This window comes from Dendrobates tinctorius, unplaced genomic scaffold (genome assembly GCF_039654945.1).
Source record: "Dendrobates tinctorius isolate UK_male_01 unplaced genomic scaffold, ASM3965494v1 ptg000022l, whole genome shotgun sequence".
NCBI classification, from domain to species: Eukaryota; Metazoa; Chordata; class Amphibia; order Anura; family Dendrobatidae; genus Dendrobates; species Dendrobates tinctorius.
This window is the reverse complement of record NW_027361690.1, coordinates 23,008,337-23,031,130: the sequence shown is the minus strand read 5'-3', so window position 1 is coordinate 23,031,130 and position 22,794 is coordinate 23,008,337. Positions and strand designations below refer to the sequence as shown.

Sequence of the window (22,794 nt, the reverse complement as noted above, 5' to 3'; positions counted from 1 at the left end):
TTTAATATCCATAGGATATTATGGTACTGTACACCGCAGCAGAATCCGCAGCGTGTGCACACACCCTCATGCTTTGCTTAGGCAGCGACTTAAGATAGGATTAGATATGGTTAGGAAAAGAGCTACATAAAAAATGCAATATGAAAATAGTGAGCAAATATAATAATGTATTACATTTTATATTTTTAAAATTTGAGATCTGATTTCAGCAAAAATCAGAAAAAATAGAGATAAAAACAAAGCATAATTACATCAGTATCTTCCTTAAATTACTATTCATGTGCAATACTGGGTTTTGGAAAGGACTCAGGGAGCGCTAATGGCTCTCGGGTTAGGGGGCACATACTTGTCTTGTCCTGGGTACTTGTAACCCACGCTGTGCCAGTGGGATATCAGCCTAGTGCACAGCAACCAGCAAGGTTTTTATGTATCTTTTTCTCTGCATTTTTTCATCTGTCGCCTAAATGACAATAGGTAAATATTAAGTAAACTACAAACATCAGGCTTTTTTTTATTGTGTGACAGTTCACAAGTGAGCTTTTTTCACAAGTCGAAAGTGTGACGTTTCTTTTATGTGTTTTCCCATAAGTTTGTTTTTAGGACTTAAAAAAGCATAAAAAAAATAAAAACATATATGAATTAAATAAAATGGCATCTGGAAAAAGCTGGTACAATGGAGGAGATGGCAAACCGCAGCGGAATCCGCAGAAAGAATTGACATGTCAATTTTTTCTGCGGTTTCAAAACCGCAGCAAATCCGCGCGGAAAGATCTGCACCGTCTGCACTGCGTTTTTTTTTTATTCCCATAGGGAATAATGGTACTGTACACCGCAGCAAAAACTGCTGCGGGTCCACAGCGGCCAAATCCGCTGCGGAACCGCAGTAGAATCCGCAATGTGTGCACACACCCTAATGGATCAATCTGTCCACATATAGGATCATGTTATCAGCAGCATGTCTGCAGTTTTCACCGGAAAAGTGCTGCTGAGAACAATGATTTTTGTTCTGACATAAATAGCCCAATCACTCAATAAATAGGCAGCATTTTCCATATAGTATAATACACTCCCCATAGTCCTTCATATAGTTCAAGAAAAACATGATATTCATGCAGGACAATGCTCCATCACATGCATCCAAATACTCCACAGCATGGCTGGCCAGTAAAGGTCAAAAAGAAGAAAAAATAATGACATGGCCCCCTTGTTCACCTGATCTGAACCCCATAGAGAACCTGTGGTCCCTCATAAAATGTGAGATCTACAGGGAGGGAAAACAGAACAACGAAAAAGAGCGAAAAGATGTCCAATAAGTAAATTTATTTATTGATAATTAGCATACAATAAAATATATAAGTAAATTAAAAGGGGGGAGAGGCCAATGCCATGGAATAGGCGCTACTGGGGAAAAAAATATTCAATAATTTGTCTGAATACATAAGCATAATCCAAGGGGTACAATAAATAAAGTGACCGTGCTTGACCACTACATAAATATATAAGCAAGTATATAGAACATATTAAACTCAGACAAAATTTCCATCAAGTGCAGATGCATGTAAATCAGTGCAGCAATAACATATAAAGTGCGGTGCAATAGGAGAGCTACATAAGAGCTGTGCTCCAACGCGGTGAGTGTGTAAAAAATATCAGAGGCAAAATTCAAGTGTCACAAATCAACGCTAAGTGCTGTACCTCTTCTGCTTTTGAAGTCCCCGGGATGTGTCAGCCACGATGCGCGTTTCGGCGTACCTTCGTGAGTTTCGGCATTGGCCTCTCCCCCCTTTTAATTTACTTACATATTGTATTTTATTGTATGATACTTGTCAATAAATAAATTTACTTATTGGACATCTTTTTGGTCTTTTTCGATGTTCTGATTTAATATCCGAGTTGTCTTCTCATTTTCCATGTGTGCAATTGTTTTTTAATTTAGTTATTTTAACATTGCACTTTTCCTTGAGATATTTTCATTTTAAGAGAGGGAAAACATTACACCTCTCGGAACAGTGTCTGGGAGGCTGTGGTGGCTGCTGCACGCAATGTTGATCGTAAACAGATCAAGCAGAATGTATGGATGGAAGGATTTTGAGTGTCATCGTAAAGAAAGCTGGCTATATTGGTCACTGATTTTTTTTGTTTTGTTTTTGAATGTCAGAAATTTTTATTTCTAAATTTTGTGTTGTTATATTGGTTTACCTGGTGAAAATAAACAAGTGAGATGGCTATATATTTGTTTTTTATTAATAATTCTGCACTGTAATAGTTACCGGCACAAACAGATATCCTCCTAAGATAGCCAAATCTAAAAAAAACCCACTCCAGCTTCCAAAAATATTAAGCTTTGATATCTATGAGTCTTTTGGGTTGATTGAGAACATAGTTGTTATTCAATAATAAAAAGAATCCTCTCAAATATAACTTGCCTAATAATTCTGAACACGGTGTACTTCTTATCATATTGTTTGACTTGTAATAGCAATGATTTGAAAAAACAGCTGGAGCAGAATTTTATCGATAAGGACAAACCAGCTGGTATGCCAGAGGATGTACTTTTTGTATTTAGGCTGAAGAAATTAAACTGAATAAATTAATTAATTTTCCATTACAGAATTCCATGTAACTGGAGTGGATGCATTATGCCATTTGTAATGTGGCATCATCTAACCCAGACCTGGGCAAACTGCTGCCCACGGGCCACATCTGTCCCAATCCAGTCTAAGGGCTGAAACAGTGGCCCACGGACCGCATCATGTCCTCCCATGCCCTCCGTCCAACTGACGCCCACTGTGACCACTATTTGCATCCTCAGGATGTGAACAGCGGGGAATACCTTGGTGGGGGATGGAGCCGCCGACTCCATCTTCCACCAGAGTATCAGCCAGCAGACACAATGATGTAATTTCATTGAGCTGCTGCTGAGATTCAGTGCACAGGACAGAGGAACAAAGCGCCAGGGGGACAGGAGCAAGGTGAGTATGTGTTGTTGTTTTGTTTTCATGTGTATGGTATATTTGTATGTATATGAGAGGCTATGTGAGATTCACACTGCATATATGGAGACTATGTGGTGCACACACTATAAATATAGAGGCTATGTGGTGGCATACGCTGTAAATATAGCGGCTATGTGGGGGCTCACACTCTAAATAAAGAGGCTGTGTGGGTGGCTCATACTGTATATTGTATGCTATGTGGGTGGCTCATACAGTATATTGGTGGCTATGTGGTGCACTAGCTATATATATGAGGCTTTTTGGGGCACATGCTGTATACACAAGGTTTTGTGGGGCTAATGCTGTATATAAAGGGGCTATGTGGAAGGCTCACGCTGTATGTAGGGAGGCTATGTGTGGGCTCATACTATATATAGGGAAGATATGTGTGACTGTCACGCACAGTGTAGGAAAGACTAAGTGCAACACAAATGAATAAGGGGAAGGGAACCCAACACTAGGGAAGGGGGGAGTGGAGACCCCTAGGCAGATCTAACATCACCCTGTCTGCCCTAAGCGTCCCTATATAGGTTCCGCACCTATTGCCAAGCAGGGTACCTAACTCCTGCCTGACCCTGGCAATAAGTCCTACATAGAGAAGGACAGGATAAGCACTAGTCAATCCCCACTACCACTACCAGAAGGGATACACAAACAAGAGGAACACTTAACTTGAGTAGACTCCGAGAGAAACACAATCGGCCTCCAAACACCAAACAGGAAGATAGCCATCTGCTATAGCTCCAAGACTCAACAGGGGGAAATGGAAATATCACTGGCAATTTCCAGCAGCAAGCTGGAAGTTATAAACACACGGGTCCAGGTGTGTCCATTAGAGTAGAAGGAAGGTTGCCACTGGGTCCTAGAGTCAGAAGGACCAGGAAGATGTCTGCAAAGCAAACTGCTTAGACCTTCTGCAGTCATACTGTATATAGTAGGCTATGAGGGGGCTCATACTGAATGCAATAGGCCCATATTGTATATAAGAGGCTATGCGGGACTTATTCTGTGTATAGGAGGCTATGTAGGGCTCACACTGTATATAGGAAGCTACCTCGAGCTCACACTGTATATATGGAGGCTATGTGGGAACTCATACTGTATATAGAAGGCTATGTGGGGGGCTCCTACAATGTAGGCGGCTATGGGGGACTCCTACTGAATATATGCTATGTGGGGGCTCATATTGTGTATAAAAGGCTTTGTGATGGCTCATATTGTATGGACAGAGGCTATATGGAATCTCATACTTTATAGAGGGGGCTATGTTGGAGCACATGCTCTGTAGGGATTCTATGTGGGTCTTTTGTTGTACATAAGAAGCTATGTGAGGCTCATACAGTATATAAATTTAATGGGTGTGACAGATACCACAGTCGCTCTGCATTTGGCTGCAGGTCTCTGCGTTTGGCATTGATTAAAGAAGCCTTCTTTATCCTTCTGACTCTTGGACCAAGCGGCAACCTCCCTCCGGCTCTAATTGACACACCTGGACCTGGGGGTTTAGAGATTCCAGTCTGCTTCAGGGAGTCGCTGGTGATATTCACATTTTCCCTTGTGAAGGCTTGGAGCTATAGCAGTCCGCTTACTTCCTCTCTGATGCTTTTGGAGGATGTTTGGTATTACCTGAGTGTGCTCATGCGAAGTAGCTTCTCTCTTGTTTGTCTCCCTTCTTCTCTTTAGTGTAGTTGTATTTCAATGCAGCCACACATTCCGGTCTCGAGTGCCAGGTATTGATTGCGAGTTTCTCGCATCACACTCGCAAGTGTGACCCCAGCCGTATAAGGAGACAGAGAACATTTATATAGGGAAAGCAGCGGTGCTCAGGGATGTATAGGGAGAGATCACTCCAGTAGACTAAATTTCATGTGGCTGTGAGAAATCTCACCAGGTAAGCCGTTTACACTTTCCCATGTCCCACTGCCCCTAAATCCCACCGTCTCAATGGGCTTCTACAGTAGTATTTGATCCAGGAGCTTACCAGGTCACGAGGCAACTACCGCGACTATTGGGAATGTTAGCAGGGAGTCTGAGACAGGAAGATGACATCGGAGCAAGAAAGGCCGCAAGATCTGGAGGGTAGGACTGCCGGTGTTTGCCCGTTGTATACAGCAGATGTTCCCAACCCGATCAGGGAGGATGGAATGTCCGACTGCAGACAGGATTGACGCTCAGATGTGGGGAGTTATAGAGAGATGTATCTGCTCTGCTGAGAGAACATCAGGCCATCTCCCAGGGCCCCCGGTCTATTCTCACTGCTCATTACATTCTCATTTACAGATATCTATTTCCTACATCTCTAGTCCTTTTACACCTATGCACCTGATATTTTTATCCTTAAATAAGCTCTCAAGTGCAGTCTGATGCTAGGTCTCCTGAATCAGGTGCCTTCCTATTTAGCCCATCGTCTGTGCGGCCCCTCATCATTCGGACACATTTTATTTGTGTCCAAATGGTACAAAAATATGGATGTTAAAACTTTAGATCACAACTTTATTAAAAAGAACATAATGAATGAAGGGCAAATTATCATGTAAAATGGTCAACATAGCAAACATGCCAGATCCCTCATTCCCATCTGGCAGTAGATGTGCAAGAAAAAATACTAATCCACCTACATATAGAGGTTTTCACTCAGTGTCAGCGGATCGGACACATCAGTTCAGTAACCACGTGTTTTTCCCAAATGTCAACCAGGATGTGTGAGCAATGAGATGACTTCTGGTGCACATAATATTAGTTCATGCTCTTCGTCTTATGCAATCCTAAAAAAACAGAGCTACAGTGGCTTGCAAAAGTATTCAACCCCAATCCCTTCATGTGTGATGCATCAGCACTAGTGTTTGTTAGTGAAGTGAGAAAAATATAAGCATAAATTAAATTTATGGTATCAAATAACTAAAAGTTGACATGTACATACAGTATGTATTCACCCCTTTTGCAGTGAAGCCCCTAAAAATTTCTGGTGCAAGCAGTTACCTTAATAAGTCACATTCTTAGTGAAAGGAAGCCCCACTGTGTGCAATCTAAGTGGCACATGGTCTGTCAGTATATAACTTTACCTTTTCTGAAAGGCCACAGAGGCTGCAACACTATTAAGCAAGAGGCACCACTAACCAAACACCACCATGAAGACCAAGGAGATCTCCAAACAAGTCAGGGACAAAGTTGTTGAGAACTACAAGTCAGAGTTGGGTTATTAAAAAACAAATTCCAATCTCTGATGATCCCCTAGAGCACCATCAAATCTATTATCAAATGGAAAGAACATAATACGAACATGATACCACAATCAACTTGCCAAGTGAGGGCCGCCCACCAAAACTCTCATCCCAGGCAAGGAGGGCATTAATCAGAGAAGCAGCACAGAAACCAAAGGTAACTCTGAAGAAGCTACAGCGTTTTCAGGCAGAGATTAAAGTATCTATCCTCATGGCCACAATAAGCCATACACTCCATAGAGGTGGAATTATGGAAGAGTGGGCAGAAAAAAGCCTTTACGTACACACAAAAATTGTAAGGCCCAATTTGAGTTTGCCAAAAGACATGTGGGAGACTTCCCAAAAGTATGAAGGAAGATGCTGTGGTCAGAGGAGACCCAAAAATTGAGCTTTTTGGCCACCAACGTAAACACTATGTCTGACGTCAAACCAACACAGCTCATCACCCCAAGAGCACCATCCCCACAGTGAAACATGGTGGTGGCAGCATCCTGCTGTGATGTTTTTCGGCAGTAGGGACAGAGAAAACAGTCTGAGTTGAGGGGAAAATGGATGGTGTGAAATACAGGGGTATTCTAGAGCAAAATCTGTTTGTCTGTCAGTGATTTAAGACTATGACCGAGGTTCACCTTCCAACAATACAATGACCCGAAACATACTGGTAAAGTTACACTCGAGTGGTGCAAGGGGAAACGTGTAAATGTTTTGTAGCACCCTAGTCAAAGCCCAGACCGTAATCCAATTGAAAATCTGTGGTCAGATGTGAAGTTTGCCGTGCACCAGAGGAAACCATCTAAGTTGAAGGAGCTGGAACAGTTTTGCCTTGAGGAATCAGCAAAAATCCCAGTAGCAAGATGTAGTAAGCTCATAAAGACTTATTGGAAGCGACTTGCAGGTGTAATTGCTGCAAAAGGAGGCTCTACAAAGTACTGACTTTAGCATGAAGAATAGTTATGTACACTGAAGATTTCACTTATTTTGTCCTATTTGTTGTTTGCTTCACAATCAAAAGAAAACCAATTATTGCAGGCATGTTCTTTACATGAACTGATGCAAAGCAGAATGTGAGGTAGCAAAACCTGAAAACTGGTGTGTGTGTGTGTGTGTGTGTAAATTCAGGGCAAACTAACATTTTTACTACCACATTTAAAGGGGTTGTCTGGTAGCAATACATTAATGACCTAACAGGAGAGGTCATCACTATCAGATTGGTGGGGTCTGACTCCTGGCATCCACCATAGTTGTTATAGGCTCTGGCAGATTCTAGAACAAAGCAGCAAAGTGGAGCTCCATGCAACACATAGCGGTCGATGCCAGAGCAAATAGCAGCCGATATGTGGTGATGCTAGATCTCATAATAATTACCGTACTTATCCTACAATAACAGCTTATCAATATGGTGTAACCAGCCAATTCCTTTCAGAACCAGGAAAACCTACAATCCTGTATTTCACATAAACTTTTCAAGACATGCAGAAGAAATGTTGCTACTACACCCAGGAGTAAGTCTGTAGGAAAAGTGTTCAATAGGAGCAGTACGTGTCCCAGTAACCACCACAATGAGCTTCTGTACTGGGCACAGATCATACATGAAGCTACATTTGTGTTCTTGATATCATCAGATATGGTAATTGCCAGGAGGCTACAACTTAGTTGCATAAATAATATATAAAACATGTTTTTTGTGGGACATTTTCATTCCTTTATGTGACTGTGTACGACGTACCCTAACATGATTGCACCTCAGTATACGGCTGCCAGTGATATCAGAAAAGTAGCCTATGGCTCATAAAAGACATGAGCGCTGTCACATGCAGACAGTCTCGTAGAACTTGTACTTTGTGGAAAATTATTTTCTGAAGAACAAGCAACTGCAAAAATAATCTTTTCTTAGAGGACATTCTACCTGGCCTCTATGCCGTGCAGCCTAGTTAAGCAAGGAAAAAAATGACACGGTAAAAGAAAACAGAACAAAACAAAAAAAATCTAAAATGTTCTATTCTTCATCTGTAAATGCAGTATAGCAAAATAGAAGCACTTTTCCTTCTCCTGAAGGTGGAGTCTCGTGATGTGGATGAACACACTGAAGCATATCCTATATATCATGTCCTTTTTGCTGGTTTAGCAGTTAATTGTTTCTCTCTTTCCAGTTCCCGTTCTCTCTGTTGTTCTTGTTTTAGGTTTTCCTCCTGCTTTTTCTGCTGGAGCTTCAGAGCTCGCTTCTGTAATAAAGTATGTACATCATCAGCATCATGACCCTGAAAATGGAGTCTAAGCTGCAGGCAGGATGTTATAGAAGCAGGAGGAGCTGATCACATTCATATACAGTTTCATGGGAAAAGCATCAATAAACATTTCATTTACTGAAATCCTTGATGTCTGTATACATAAGTCCAGTGGGCGGTCCTATTCAGTGATTGACAGTCTTCCCCATAGGACTGTGCCTGCACAGACAGCTGTCAATCACTGAGTAGAACCACCCACTGGACTCATATTCCTTCAAACTCCAGAGAATTTAAAGGGAACCTGTCACCCCCCAGGGCGTTTTTAAGTAAAAGAGCCATCTTCAGCAGCACTAAGGCTGCATTCTGTGAAGGTGGCTCTTCAGTTTCTGACCCCTAGTAACACAGAAATATTGACTTTTATAAATAGGTCCTCATACCTGTAATGCGTCCCATAGGTATGGTGTGTCCCCCTGTATCAGCCGCCTTCCAGCCGTCCATCATGCCCCTGTGCGTCACCGCATCCTCCTGTGTAGTATGCCGGCGGCTGCGCTGTGACAACAGTTCTCGGGCATGCACAGTGCGCGCTGCCCGAGAGCCGATATCAGGTTATCGCGCCTGCGTGTTGCGGAGGCCCCAGATCCTGCCCCACAGTGTGAATACATCATAACACACTGTGGGGCTGGGGCCTCAGCAACACACAGGTGCGATAGCCTGATGTCGGTTCTCGGGCATGTGCAGGCGCCGGCATACTACACAGGAGAAGGCGGCAACGCTGAGCTCTTCTTTCTCTATACCATGCTGCCACAGATCGGACGGCATGCACAACGTGACAGGTTGCCTATAAAGTGGTTGTGTCATGACGACAACCCTTTTTCATATGCTCCATTTAGGACACCTCTTCACGAGCCAAAATGAGAAGCCAATTTGTAAGAAGAGCTCCGGCACTGGCAGACTTCAGCCGTCTATGTATCTGATAAGCCACCAAGTAATATTACATTCCCCAAGAAGATAACTGCAGTGGAAATATTTGCCGGCTTGCGGCTTCCCTAAAATCGGTTCACAAAAAACAAGAAAAAGTGATATCTGGGGTGAGACAACTCCTTTAAGAAGGTGGTCCCAATATAATTAATATTACAAAACAATTAAGAATGTCAACAATTTCTTATTGGCAGGTCAATGCATCTATTGTACGAGGAATGGAGGGCAGATGCCTTGGTTCTTCTGCCCAGTACTTGGGTTTATGAAAATGCTAGTCATTGATTTGGTTTTATAAATATTATGAAAGAAATTTTACAATGTAAGGCTTACTTTTAATTTGGAGGTCTTTTCATGCAGCAAAATCATTTCCTTCCTAATATTCACCAACTTGTTGTGGTAATGCTTTGCTTCTGAAAACTAAGCAAAATAACACTGAGTAAATGGAACACGGAAGGGGTTAAAGAGTAACCATCATTTTCATTTTGTTTCATAAATCAATAGCACACTTGAAAATAAGAAACTTTGTATAATTTATCTTCTCAGTGAAATCTGCTTCTATCTCCTCCTGGATTAATGGGTAAAATCTGTAATCAGTGAAAATAGATTCTCAATTCACCAAGAAAAGGACAAAAATCAATAAAAGAATCACAGAAAAAAAAAAGCAGCCATACTGGTAATACATCATCTAGACACAAGTGCACAACAGGATGAAGCAGGCACCCCATGATAAAGTCGGGGGGCAGCACAGGTGCAAAACCCCATAAGGCACTGCGGCAGTCAGTTGCGCAGGCGAATTACGCCTGCGCAAGTGACATTCACGTCACCGCTATTCCTGCGCATGCGCAGTAACAGCCACAACTGTGCGCTCTACCCGCGCATGCGCAGTTACGACGCGGCTGTTACTGCGCCTGCTTGGGGGACACCGCACTCCCGATGCGATAGCATCAGGCCTAATTCTAGTACTAATAGAATACCCACTTACTAACCCACAGACATCTGTGGGGAGGCTGCCTAGTATGCAGATTGCACACAGGCTTGTATAGGGACCATTCACACCAATACGTGAGATGCACCTCTGTCCCTATAACAGCCCATTACCAACACCCCTACTATTACATCAGGTGGGCTGCCAATACCACATGTGCACCCACAGGCTAGACACCCCAAATTACTCCCACCACTGCAGGGCCCGGCCTCCATAAAAAACATACAAAAAAAAAGGAATGTAATGAATGAGGTATCCATGTGAGACTACCTGCAGTAATAAATTCTTTAGGTCCTGTTCACAGTACTATCAAGGCTGTTCTTACGGGTGCTATGACATGATGACCTGTATGACAGATCTATCATGTATTCCACAGGTTTCCATCTTGGGTTCTGTGGTTTTGACCACAATAAAATCGCTACAAACTTTTCTTTTACACTGAAACCCAGATGAAATGGAAAAAAAACCTGAATGTGGACTTACTGGTTTTTACAATGAGAAGAAAACCTCTGTAGAGGGTATTGCTGAACCGTATCTCAAAAAGTATCCACATTCCCACATGTGCTGTGAAGAAACTTACCAGAGTGTTGATATCAAGAATTGAATTACATTCTCTAAATTTGGACATTTCTTGCTCCAGGGTGTCTAATAACACCACTTGATTTTGTCTGAAAAAAAAAGATATAAATTATTGTTAAATACTGAAATCATGGAATATAGTAAGGCTTAGAGCCATTTCTAAACTTTACATAAGGTTTAGTTTCAGTGATATTGTGTTAATTAAAGGGGTTGTTCAGTGATAGCGAGATATCCATGTAATAGGCGATTAATCACTGATCAGGGTTCTATTTCTGGGACCTGCACTGATCAGCAAAATTTACCCCAAATGGGAACATTTTATCTCAATTTCCAAAATGGAGTAACAGGTTGGATACTCAATAACTGTCTATGTGGCAGCCATAAAAAGCCAAATGCACCACTCGGCAGCCCCATATGCGCCCTGCCCCTCCATCCTAATAGCAACAAAAATTGCCCTGTTCTGCTGATCAGTGCGTGTCTCAGCAGACGGACCCACACCGATCAATAAGTTACCGTATCATCTATCCTGTGGACAGACGACAACTTGCTTTCATTGGTGACGCCATTCAATAATCCAACTTTGGACACCTAAATTTATGGCAGGAATAAGCCGATAACCTATTTGATGGCTAAAACTTCTGCTGACAGCCTATATGTGAAAATTCTTTCACCCTCTTCTTATTTGCGCAGTTTGTGAAAAAGCTGCATATGACAAGTAGAACAATGAACATTTCCCTTAAAGGGAATCTGTCACCTCATTTTTGGCCTATCAGCTGCCAGCACCGCCATCAGGGGCTTATCTACAGCATTCTGTAATGCTGTAGATAAGCCCCCGATGTAACCTGAAAGATAAGAAAAATGAGTTAAGGGGGTTTTACACATAGCGATATCGCTAGCAATATCGCTATGATGTCACCGATTTTGTGACGTTATAGCGATATTGCTAGCGATATCGCTGTGTGTGTTACTTACCTCTGACCGGCTCCCCCGCTGTCTATCGCTGATCGCGCGAGAATGTCCGGCTCCATTTCTCGTCGGGCGCTTCCTGCTGGCGCCGACGAGCGACGCGTGGAGGCGGGCGGGAGAATGTCTGGATCCCCACATCTGAAAGGTAAGTATCGTCCGCTGCGTCGCTGCTGCATCGCTGTGAGATCTTCCTGTGTGGCAGCTCACTAGCGATCATTTAGCGATGCACCAGCGATCCTGACCGAGTCATATCGCTGGTGTATTGCTAAATGTAAAAGGGCCTTTAGATTATACTCACCAGGGGGTCCGGTCCGATGGGTGTCGCGGTCCGGTCCGGCGCCTCTCATCTAGCGATGACGTCCTCTTCCTTACTTCTGCCACGGCTCCTGCGCAGGCGTACTTTATCTGTCCTGTTGAGGGCAGAGTAAAGTACTGCAGTGCGCAGGTGCCGTACCTCTCTGACCTTTCCTGACGCCTGCGCACTGCAGTACTTTACTCTGCCCTCAACAGGGCAGATATAGTACACCTGCGCAGGAGCCACGGCAGAAGAAAGGAAGATGTCATTGCTAGAAGATGGGAGGCGCCAGACCGGACCGCGACACCCATCGGACCAGACCCCTGGGTGAGTATAATCTAACTCGTTTTTCTTATCTATCAGGTGACATCGGGGGCTTAGCTACAGCACTACAGAATACTGTAGATAAGCCCCTGATGGCGGTGACCGCATCTCATAGGCCAAAAATGAGGTGACAGATTCCCTTTAAGGCTCGTGCACACGACTGATTATCTCGGATGAGTGCCATCTAGGGTTTTCATGGATAGCACTCGTACCCATGATGTTCAATGGGGCTGTGCACATGGCCAAGTTTTCCCTCCAAACTGAGTGGTCCAAGAAAAAATAAAAATCGGACACGTGTCAGATCCAAAGCGGCAATGCAAGTCTACGGGTGCATGAAAAACATTGGGCCGCACACGGATTCCATCCGAGTGTGATCTGATTTTCACAAACTGCTTGAAAGGAGAAGATGAAGAACCTTTTTTAATTCATCTGCACGTCCGAGAAAAACTGATGCCATGCTCATCAAAGTCTAATCAGAATAATAGAAACCTTTTTCTCGGATATGGAGAAAATGGTCGTGTGAACTCGCCCTTGCAGGTAGACTCCCGCAGGCGAGTGACTTCTCCTATGAGTGGTTACGAGCAGAAGTCCTAGACAGGCTTATTGGCGATCTGCATGATTGGGCTGCAGACCGCTACATTCAAAACTGAAATAGTCTGTGGTTCTTCCCCCTAAGACGACTACCGCAGATTACGTCCTACATACGTGAGTTCCTGTAAGGCAAGCTTTGAGTTCTGGAGATTGGGCAAGTAGTGGGAGATGAGCCCTTCGCTTAGCTGGTCCACAGCGCTTGAGTCCAGAGAGGACAGATCGTCTGGTAATCCTTCATCGATAACCTCAGGACTTTCTCCTGCAGGAATTGTGAAAAGAGCACATCAGCGGCCATTAATCCTGTGGTGCACACCATGTACCACTACCACACATCACAACATACTGATAAATGGGAACATTGCTCAGATGTGTACTGTCATTTTCTATTTTGTACCACAAAAAGACTGATTATAATGAGGAACGACTGTGAACAACAGTAAGAAAGGAACACAAACCTAATCACTGTTACCGTAATTGTAGGAGAAGCTTTTATTGGAGATTCTCATTTAGAACGTAATGAAAAATTATTTAAAGTGAAACTCTACTAAATAAACACATTACTGTAATTCTAAGAGGCTCCATTATTAGTATAGACTAAACCAGAGCTTCTCAAGCTGTGAGGCGCCCCCTAGCTGTGAGTGAGGTGCGACTGGGGGGGGGGGGGCAGAGAAGTGATCATATGCTGCACCGTCCCGTCTATGGCTGCACTGATATTTAGTAATATAATTGCTCTATTTTACACTGATTTTCATGTTATTGTGAGTTCGGGAAGCCAAAAAAGAAAACAGAGATATTATTACTAAAAGCATGGATCCCTACTGCAGACATCACTTTGGTCTGTGTGTTGAGACCCCTGTAGAGTAAGTTTGTGTAGACCTTGGGGAAGCTGCGAGAGGGCTCTGGGATGACAAGCGGGGTTGGTTTCGCAGCCGTCACATGGAAGTTTAGGGACCTGTGGACCAGTGTAGCTGGAGGGAAGTTACTTATGGAAAACTTAATGCTGAGCGTGTACAATGTCTGGTGTAGACTCGGAAACAAACATCTGACAGTCTGAACACTAACCACAGCGGGAATACAGCCCTATTAGGATTATGGTGAAGGGGAGGAACACTACTTGGAAAATCCATTCTTAAAAGCTGTAGTCCTCCAAGTAAAATCAAAAACATGTTATCCTCCCGCCCAGGTGGCGCCACTGCAGCGATGTCAGAGCCGGGCTTCAAGGCACATGTATGAGATTATTATGTGGCGGGACAGCTGCAGCCTACACTAGGCCGGGCCACACACATTTCCCTAGGACAAAACTCGGATATTCGGGGAGGAGTCCGTGCTGCAGGCCATTAGTGGCCGCTCAGGTGATCTAGCAGTGTTCAGGCTCAGCTCCATCATTGCTGGTGCGGTAAGGGAGGATCACTTTTTATTATCATCTTACTTGAGGGACTACAGCATTTTATGAGCATTTCCAAGTACTGGCAATCCCTTTAAATCAGATTGATCACCGAATTTTGCAATACACACATTATTAAATAGACCTTGGATCTGATGTGGCTGGTGTACTTATGTTGGCGATATGTCAGGAAGGATGTATAACCCTTTCTGTTCAAACTCAATCACTGAAAGTTTAGCCCAATTGACAGCTCCGTAAGTTAATACACTGAAGATTCTGGAGCCATTTCATTATGTAATATTCGGATTATACAGTTAATGACACTAGGCTCATCAGTTCTAAAAGAACTATTTAATAATATAACGTTTGGTTAAGAAATCTGTGGACAGATTTGCTTTAATAGACTTCAGTTGGGCACTGATTCGCTACTGCAGTGAAATGAATCCTCTTCCACTATCACAAAAGGGCGATTGTGTGAGAAAACAACATAGTGTTTCATACATTGCTCAACCACAGGACAGCGGTGCAGACAAATCCACTTCATTACAGTGTGCCAGCTCGCATGGCAGCGGGGCCGGTCCCCATCCCAGGGGCACGCTCCATCTCGGGGGCAGGCCCCACCCTGGGGGGCATCGGGGGTGGTCCCCATCACGGGGGGCACGCTCCATCCAGGGGGAAGCGGGGGCGGGCCCATCACGAGGGGCAGCTGTATAACTGGCAATCACCTACTGGAATGGTTTACAGCCTCTGGTTCTACAGCTTTTGCAAAACTACACCTACCATTATGCCTTTCCATTGCGCAGATGTCAAGCAGTGATGGAAGCCCCCTGAGGTAATAGTGAGTGGCCCCCCAGCCTGTCCTGACGCCTGGAAACGGCACAGTGTGCCTGACCTTAGCCCAGCCATGCAGTGAGCCCAGGAGCCGCGCCCTCACACCTACCTGCTGCCACATCGTGCCCCCGGGGGGCTGTGCTGCCCCCTAGCGCCTCCTCGTCCCTCTTCCCTCCTTCCTCCATGAAATCCGGCCCTTGCAGCCTGGGGAGGACACATACAGCTGCTCAGCCTGCGACACGTGATCCCAGGACCCGGATATAGCGCGTTTACTTTCTACTAAGGTTATTGTTCTTGAAAAGCTGCTTTCAATAAAGCTTGGAAAAAAAACACAAAAACTATACCGTGCATCCACCAGTACAGAGCTCTAATGCTGCATAGAATGTGAGAGAACCAGGACGCCCGGGTCTCACGGCACTACAAGTCTCAGCCAACTACTCTGTGCCATCAGTCACTGGTACGGTATGCGCGTCCACGTGAGTCAGCTCGAAGCGCGTGCACACGAAAGAAGGAAACTCCTCCAGCTGCGAGTGGTGCGCGTTCCCGCCAATCATGTGACCTAACAGGTTTTCGAGTCATCTGACCGCCTCTAGTAGGGCGGGGCTACCATGAGGTCATGTGACGGCTTGTTTGGAACAGAAACCCGGAAGTGGCAGTGTCAGACAGGCATATCGGGGAGAGCGTGAGGACGGGTCTCCGCTGTCAGGGTGCTGGAGGCGGCTGCCATGTGGCGGCCTCACGCCTGGTGGAGCGCTGTACGTGTGAAGCTCCGCAGAGGCGAGCAGCCCCCGTACCTGAGCGATGACGCCGGCTTCGACTACCCGGATGAGGTGGCGGCGGAGGACGAGCTCCCACGGTTCAATAAGCTGCGGGTCCTGGTGGCGGATGATGCCCCAGCGATAAATGGCGGACCTCCGACCCCGTCCTCGGATGACGACTCCCTGCTGGAAAGAGAGACCCGGGCAGAGCCGTGCGACAGCTGCCGCCAGCAGCGGGAGAGGACGAGGCAGCGCCTGGTGAAGAGGAGGCTGGGGCTGGCGGCCGTGCTCTACCTGCTCTTCATGGTGGCCGAGCTGATCGGTGAGTGCGGCAGGGGGACTACAACTCCCAGCATCTGCCTGCATCAGTGGGGATGGTACCATGGGACGTGCTATTCAGGAGCTTCCATCACACTGCAGGGGGAACGTGGTGCGCCCCTTATAGTCAGCGGGGTCCATCACACTGCAGGGGGAACGTGGTGCGCCCCTTATAGTCAGCGGGGTCCATCACACTGCAGGGGGAACGTGGTGCGCCCCTTATAGTCAGCGGGGTCCATCACACTGCAGGGGGAACGTGGTGCGCCCCTTATAGTCAGCGGGGTCCATCACACTGCAGGGGGAACGTGGTGCGCCCCTTATAGTCAGCGGGGTCCATCACACTGCAGGGGGAACGTGGTGCGCCCCTTATAGTCAGCGGGGTCCATCACACTGCAGGGGGAACGTGGTGCGCCCCTTATAGTCAGCGGGGTCCATCACACTGCAGGGGGAACGTGGTGCGCCCCTTATAGTCAGTGGGGTCCATCACACTACAGGGGGAACGTGGTGCGCCCCTTATAGTCAGCGGGGTCCATCACACTGCAGGGGGAACGTGGTGCGCCCCTTATAGTCAGCGGGGTCCATCACACTGCAGGGGGAACGTGGTGCGCCCCTTATAGTCAGCGGGGTCCATCACACTGCAGGGGGGGATACAGGGCCCCCCCTTATAGTCAGCGGGGTCCATCACACTGCAGGGGGAACGTGGTGCGCCCCTTATAGTCAGCGGGGTCCATCACACTGCAGGGGGAACGTGGTGCGCCCCTTATAGTCAGCGGGGTCCATCACACTGCAGGGGGGGATACAGGGCCCCCCTTATAGTCAGCGGGGTCCATCACACTGCAGGGGGAACGTGGTGCGCCCCTTATAGTCAGCGGAGTCCATCACACTTCAGGGGGGATACAGGGCCCCCCTTATAGTCAGCGGGGTCCATCACACTGCAGGGGGAACGTGGTGCGCCCCTTATAGTCAGCGGGGGCCATCACACTGCAGGGGGGATACAGAGCCCCCCTTATAGCCAGCGGGGTCCATCACACTGCAGGGGGAACGTGGTGCGCCCCTTATAGTCAGCGGGGTCCATCACACTGCAGGGGGAACGTGGTGCGCCCCTTATAGTCAGCGGGGTCCATCACACTGCAGGGGGAACGTGGTGCGCCCCTTATAGTCAGCGGGGTCCATCACACTGCAGGGGGTACGTGGTGCGCCCCTTATAGTCAGCGGGGTCCATCACACTGCAGGGGGAACGTGGTGCGCCCCTTATAGTCAGCGGGGTCCATCACACTGCAGGGGGGGATACAGGGCCCCCCTTATAGTCAGCGGGGTCCATCACACTGCAGGGGGAACGTGGTGCGCCCCTTATAGTCAGCGGGGTCCATCACACTGCAGGGGGAACGTGGTGCGCCCCTTATAGTCAGCGGAGTCCATCACACTGCAGGGGGAACGTGGTGCGCCCCTTATAGTCAGCGGAGTCCATCACACTGCAGGGGGGATACAGGGCCCCCCTTATAGTCAGCGGGGTCCATCACACTGCAGGGGGAACGTGGTGCGCCCCTTATAGTCAGCGGGGTCCATCACACTGCAGGGGGGATACAGGGCCCCTCTTATAGTCAGCGGGGTCCATCACACTGCAGGGGGGATACAGAGCCCCCCTTATAGTCAGTGGGGTCCATCACACTGCAGGGGGGATACAGAGCCCCCCTTATAGTCAGTGGGGTCCATCACACTGCAGGGGAGATACAGAGCCCCCCTTATAGTCAGTGGGGTCCATCACACTGCAGGGGAGATACAGGGCCCCCCTTATAGTCAGCGGGGTCCATCACACTGCAGGGGGGGATACAGGGCCCCCCTTATAGTCAGCGGGGTCCATCACACTGCAGGGGGGGATACAGGGCCCCCCTTATAGTCAGCGGGGTCCATCACACTGCAGGGGGAACGTGGTGCGCCCCTTATAGTCAGCGGGGTCCATCACACTGCAGGGGGGATACAGGGCCCCTCTTATAGTCAGCGGGGTCCATCACACTGCAGGGGGGATACAGAGCCCCCCTTATAGTCAGTGGGGTCCATCACACTGCAGGGGGGATACAGAGCCCCCCTTATAGTCAGTGGGGTCCATCACACTGCAGGGGGGATACAGAGCCCCCCTTATAGTCAGTGGGGTCCATCACACTGCAGGGGAGATACAGGGCCCCCCTTATAGTCAGCGGGGTCCATCACACTGCAGGGGGGATACAGGGCCCCCCTTATAGTCAGCGGGGTCCATCACACTGCAGGGGGGATACAGGGCCCCCCTTATAGTCAGCAGGGTCCATCACACTGCAGGGGAGATACAGGGCCCCCCTTATAGTCAGCGGGGTCCATCACACTGCAGGGGGGATACAGGGCCCTCTATAGTCAGTGCAGTCATCACACTACTGGGGGTGCAGTGCCCCCTTATAGTGCGGTCCCCACACAATAGAGAAAGTGCAGTGCCCCCTATAGTCAGCGCAGTCCACAGTACTGGGGCGCCCCCTTATAGTCAGCACAGTCCATCACACTACTGGGGTGGAGTGCCCCCTTGTAGTGCAGTCCACACACTATAGAGAAAATGCGGCACCCCCTTATAGTCAGCGCAGTCATCACACTACAGGAAAATGCAGTGCCCCTTATAATCAGCAGGGTACACCACATTATAGGGGTAATGCCAGCGGGGTCCATCACACATTGCATGGGAAATGCTATGCTCTATAGTGAGGGGGGGGCCCATCACATACCCCTCATATTTGTAGGACCTCATTGACCCCAGAGATGTAGGACTGCTGTGTGATGTCCGTGGAGAATGGTACGATTACCTACAGCAGGTACAAGCCTCGATCACCAGCCGCTCTACTTCATATCCCTACTGGTATTTGAGGGTTTTTCCACGTTAGAATATTTTAAAGGGGTTTTCCAGTTGATCAGGTTAAAGGGGCATGTTTTCCTGTCTCGTCCACTCCTGTGACTAGGGTGGGAATATGCGCTCACCAGCAGTTAGAGAAATGACAGTGTCAGGGATTTCTGGCAGGTCGGGTTCTTCATGGTCCTGCCTCTGTCACACCGGAAGCTCCTGCTCGGCCGGTCACTGACTAGTGAGGGAAGATGCTGCGGCCGGCGAATAGGTTGGTTCGTGGTGCTCTGGTCTAGTGAATCATTTTGCTCAACTTTTTAGTTCTGAGCCTTATGAAGTATCCTTTTAATATTCTAGAATATTCTAGAAAATCCCTTTAACCAGTGATCAACTAGACCAGGGCTTCTCACACTGGGCCTCACCAGGCTGACTATAGACCGTCACAATCATTATAATAATAATAAATTTTCTTTCTATAGCGCCGACATATTCCGCAGCACTTTACATTTCAGAGGGGACTTGTACAGACAATACAGCATAACAATAATCACATAGATCATAACAAATACCAAGAGGAATGAGGGCCCTGCTCGCAAGCTTACAATCTATGAGGGAAAAAAGGGGAGACACGAAAGGTGGGTGGTAACAGTTGCCCTGATTGTTTGGACCAGCCATAATGTTAAGTGTGTAACAGCACAGACACAGAGGGCTAATGGATGATTGGATCATTGGATAAAAGTGGCCACATCTGCTAATTTTGGTAGGATCGACCAACCATCTATTGTGTATGGGGTTCGCCATACTGCCCCCTGCAGATTATGTTGGGATAAGGATTGCATTATGGGAATTCATTCCAATAGATCCTTTTGTTCGGCACAGGGATAAGTCCCAGTCAGATGATTGTGGTAGGAGCTCTCACAAAGAACAGAGAAATGCTCCGGTGTGTGGCCGGGTCAGGAGAGCTGGTTATCAGCCAAGCTTAAGATGGTGTCTGGGCTTCACCTTCAGTAACAGAAGTCCATGCTCCATTTACCAATCTCTTTGCTTTTCTTCTTCTGTTTCTCCAACCCAGTGTTACATTAGAATAAGGACATGAGGTTTCATTACTTGTATACTGGTCCTTCTGACTGGTTCTGATGACAGTCACCCACTCTTGCAGCAATCGTAGCTCAGAACCTTGGAAAAATATCTTGTGTAACAGGAAGGCTGCTCCCTCTGAAAACAGCACCAATGTTCTCATCAAACAGGTTTTGTAGAATTGGATCATCATAGACTCTTTCCAGCAGATCACCTGATCTGTAATATCTGCACACGCTCGAGGCTAGCGAGCATCGTACAATGGCCTTATTCTAGTTAATGGGACCCATGCCCGGGACTTACTGGGCAACACATGGGTATGTCGGCCACTATACTGCCCAGTGTGCTGCTGCATCTCTACTGACCAGGTGGGAGATATTAGGAGGTCTGAGCACCATGGTCTTCCCCGATCTCTGGGGGTTCCACCGGCTGGGTCGCGGTGATCAGTCTGCTGTTTGTATTGTGTCTTTCCGCGATCTCGCCTGTGGCTGCACACGTTACATAAGTGTTCTGCCTGCTGGCCATCTTATACCAGAATTCCTTTCAGCATGCTTAACTTCTTAATCCTTTTATAACAGGTGGGTATATTGCCAACAGCCTGGCGATCATGACCGACGCGCTTCATATGCTTACTGATCTCAGCAGTATTATTCTGACCTTGCTTGCACTGTGGTTGTCTGCAAAGTCTCCAAACAAGCGTTTTACCTTTGGATTTCATCGCTTGGGTAAGTTTAGCTTAGACTAGCTAAAGAACGTAAAACTGGTGTTAGTCATATCCCAAGTGGATGTTGTAAATCACTGACCTTTGACTGATAACGTTTCATTTAACTCCCCAGTGCCAAAGCCTGATAGGGCCTTAACTGGAATCTGTCAACAGATTTTTTCTACACCATCTGAAAGCAGTGTAATGTAGTGGTAGAGACCCTGAATCCAGTGATGTATCACTTACTGGGCTGCTTGCTGTCATTTTGATAAAATCACAGTTTTTCTGCAGCAGATCTACAGTAGTAGTGCTCTGAATGTTGAGCTCTGTGTTACCCTCACCCACACCATTGATTAGCATCTCTCTGCCCATGTACAGTGTACACAGAAAGCTGTCAATCAGATGCGGGTTTATACTTGACTACCTGGCAGCAGGTTAACTAGTCCTCTAGTGATAATATCCTGCTGAGTGAGTGATTTTATGAAAACTACAACAAGCTTCCCAGTGCGTGACACATCACTGGAATCGGGGTCTTTGTCATTTGTAATTTTTCAATGAAATTTAGAAAATGTATTTTTTGAAGGACCTATTCAGGTTTGAAGTGACTTTTGGGGGTCCTATGTATTGGAAAGTGATACCATTTAAAAACAGCCCCACCGACATATTGAAAACTGCTGTCAGGTAATTGATTAACCCTTCAGGTGATTTTCAGGAATTAGTACAAAGTGGCATAAAGGGATTGAAAAAGTGTATTTTTACCACCTAAATGTTAACTTCTGAACAGGCCACTGTAGCCAGCAGATTCTTAAGGCCGTTATCTGGTCATGAATTGCCATGGCAAACATCAGGGCCACACGACTCAGGGTGCCGATGGGGATAAAGAGGGAGAAGCCACACTCTGTTAACTATTTATATGACAGTCACAATTGACAGCAGCATCTAAGGGGTTATATAGATATGGTCGGTGCCAGCACTGATCGTGATTGATGCAGCAAGTTGTTAGCTATAGTATACAGCTGACATCCGCTGGATTGTCACCTGTATGGGGTGGCTATTCTCTTATATCTCAGGTCAGTAAAAAGACATTGGCGGTCATTAAGGGGTTATATATCTTCAATTCTAAGAAGCATTGGCCAAAAGTTTGGACCTTTTTTTTTTTTTTTGAATGTGCACATTGTAGATTCAGACTGAAGGCAACAAAAATACATACATGGAAATGAATCAACACAATCTAATATATGTTAGCAACACCGTTTTGATAACAAAATAATTTATGCACACCCTCAATAAATACACTGAGGTAGAATGACATATTGCAATAATAAAAATCAATTCTTTATTGAATATAAATGATAAAATAAAAAAAAATTCAAGACAAAGAACAAATAAGGGGAAGCACATGCTCAAGAAACTTGATGTAAAAGATGTAAGTAATAAGCACACACAAAATCATATATATATGTATCCTGGAAAAAATAACAAATAATATATTGCACTGACCCTTTATACATGAAATATGTATGCCAACGCTAATACTGAAAAATCCATATAATAAAAAGATGTATTGGTGGTCATTAAGGGGTTATATATTTTCAATTCTAAGCAGAATTGGCCAAAAGTTTGGACATTTTTTTTTTCTTTTTGGAATGTGCACATTGTAGATTCAGACTGAAGGCAACAAAATCACAAAAATAGCACATGGAAAT

General features: G+C 46.2%; 2 protein-coding genes across 5 annotated transcripts in view; one reads left to right on the top strand and one right to left on the bottom strand.

Annotated features, from left to right (window-relative positions):
- Positions 1-5,475: 5,475 nt before the first annotated feature.
- Positions 5,476-15,886, bottom strand: BLOC1S6 (biogenesis of lysosomal organelles complex 1 subunit 6). 3 transcript variants are annotated; one of them, XM_073568481.1, is made up of 6 exons: positions 15,720-15,886; positions 15,485-15,579; positions 13,275-13,419; positions 10,986-11,073; positions 9,751-9,837; positions 5,476-8,439 (listed from the first exon to the last, which is right to left on the bottom strand). In XM_073568481.1, the coding sequence occupies exons 2-6, from the start codon at positions 15,558-15,560 to the stop codon at positions 8,320-8,322; spliced, it is 516 nt and encodes a 171-aa protein (XP_073424582.1). In that variant the 5' UTR covers positions 15,561-15,579; positions 15,720-15,886; the 3' UTR covers positions 5,476-8,319. The 3 variants fall into 3 exon arrangements, with proteins under 3 accessions (XP_073424582.1, XP_073424584.1, XP_073424583.1); XM_073568483.1 differs by lacking the exon at positions 15,485-15,579 and having other exon boundaries at positions 15,720-15,870; XM_073568482.1 differs by lacking the exons at positions 15,485-15,579; positions 15,720-15,886 and adding an exon at positions 15,325-15,467.
- A 93-nt stretch (positions 15,887-15,979) lies between these two features.
- SLC30A4 (solute carrier family 30 member 4) overlaps positions 15,980-22,794 on the top strand; it is a 53,513-nt gene continuing 46,698 nt past the window's right edge. Inside the window, exons 1-2 of one of the 2 annotated variants that reach the window (XM_073568479.1) lie at positions 15,980-16,455; positions 20,964-21,110. In XM_073568479.1, the coding sequence (XP_073424580.1) occupies positions 16,101-16,455; positions 20,964-21,110 (502 nt within the window). In that variant the 5' untranslated portion in view covers positions 15,980-16,100. The remainder of the gene's footprint in view (positions 16,456-20,963; positions 21,111-22,794) is intronic. The other variant, XM_073568478.1, reaches the window with a different exon arrangement.

Bases quoted from the DNA above. Each gene is read 5' to 3' on its own strand.
- BLOC1S6 (XM_073568481.1), bottom strand. From the start codon at position 15,560: ATGGAGGAAGGAGGGAAGAGGGACGAGGAGGCGCTAGGGGGCAGCACA. The intron at 13,420-15,484 runs GTAGGTGTGAGG...CAATTCCTGCAG, and splicing joins GGGGCACGATGTGGCAGCAG to GAGAAAGTCCTGAGGTTATC. The intron at 9,838-10,985 runs GTAAGTTTCTTC...TATTTTGCTTAG, and splicing joins TTCTTGATATCAACACTCTG to TTTTCAGAAGCAAAGCATTA.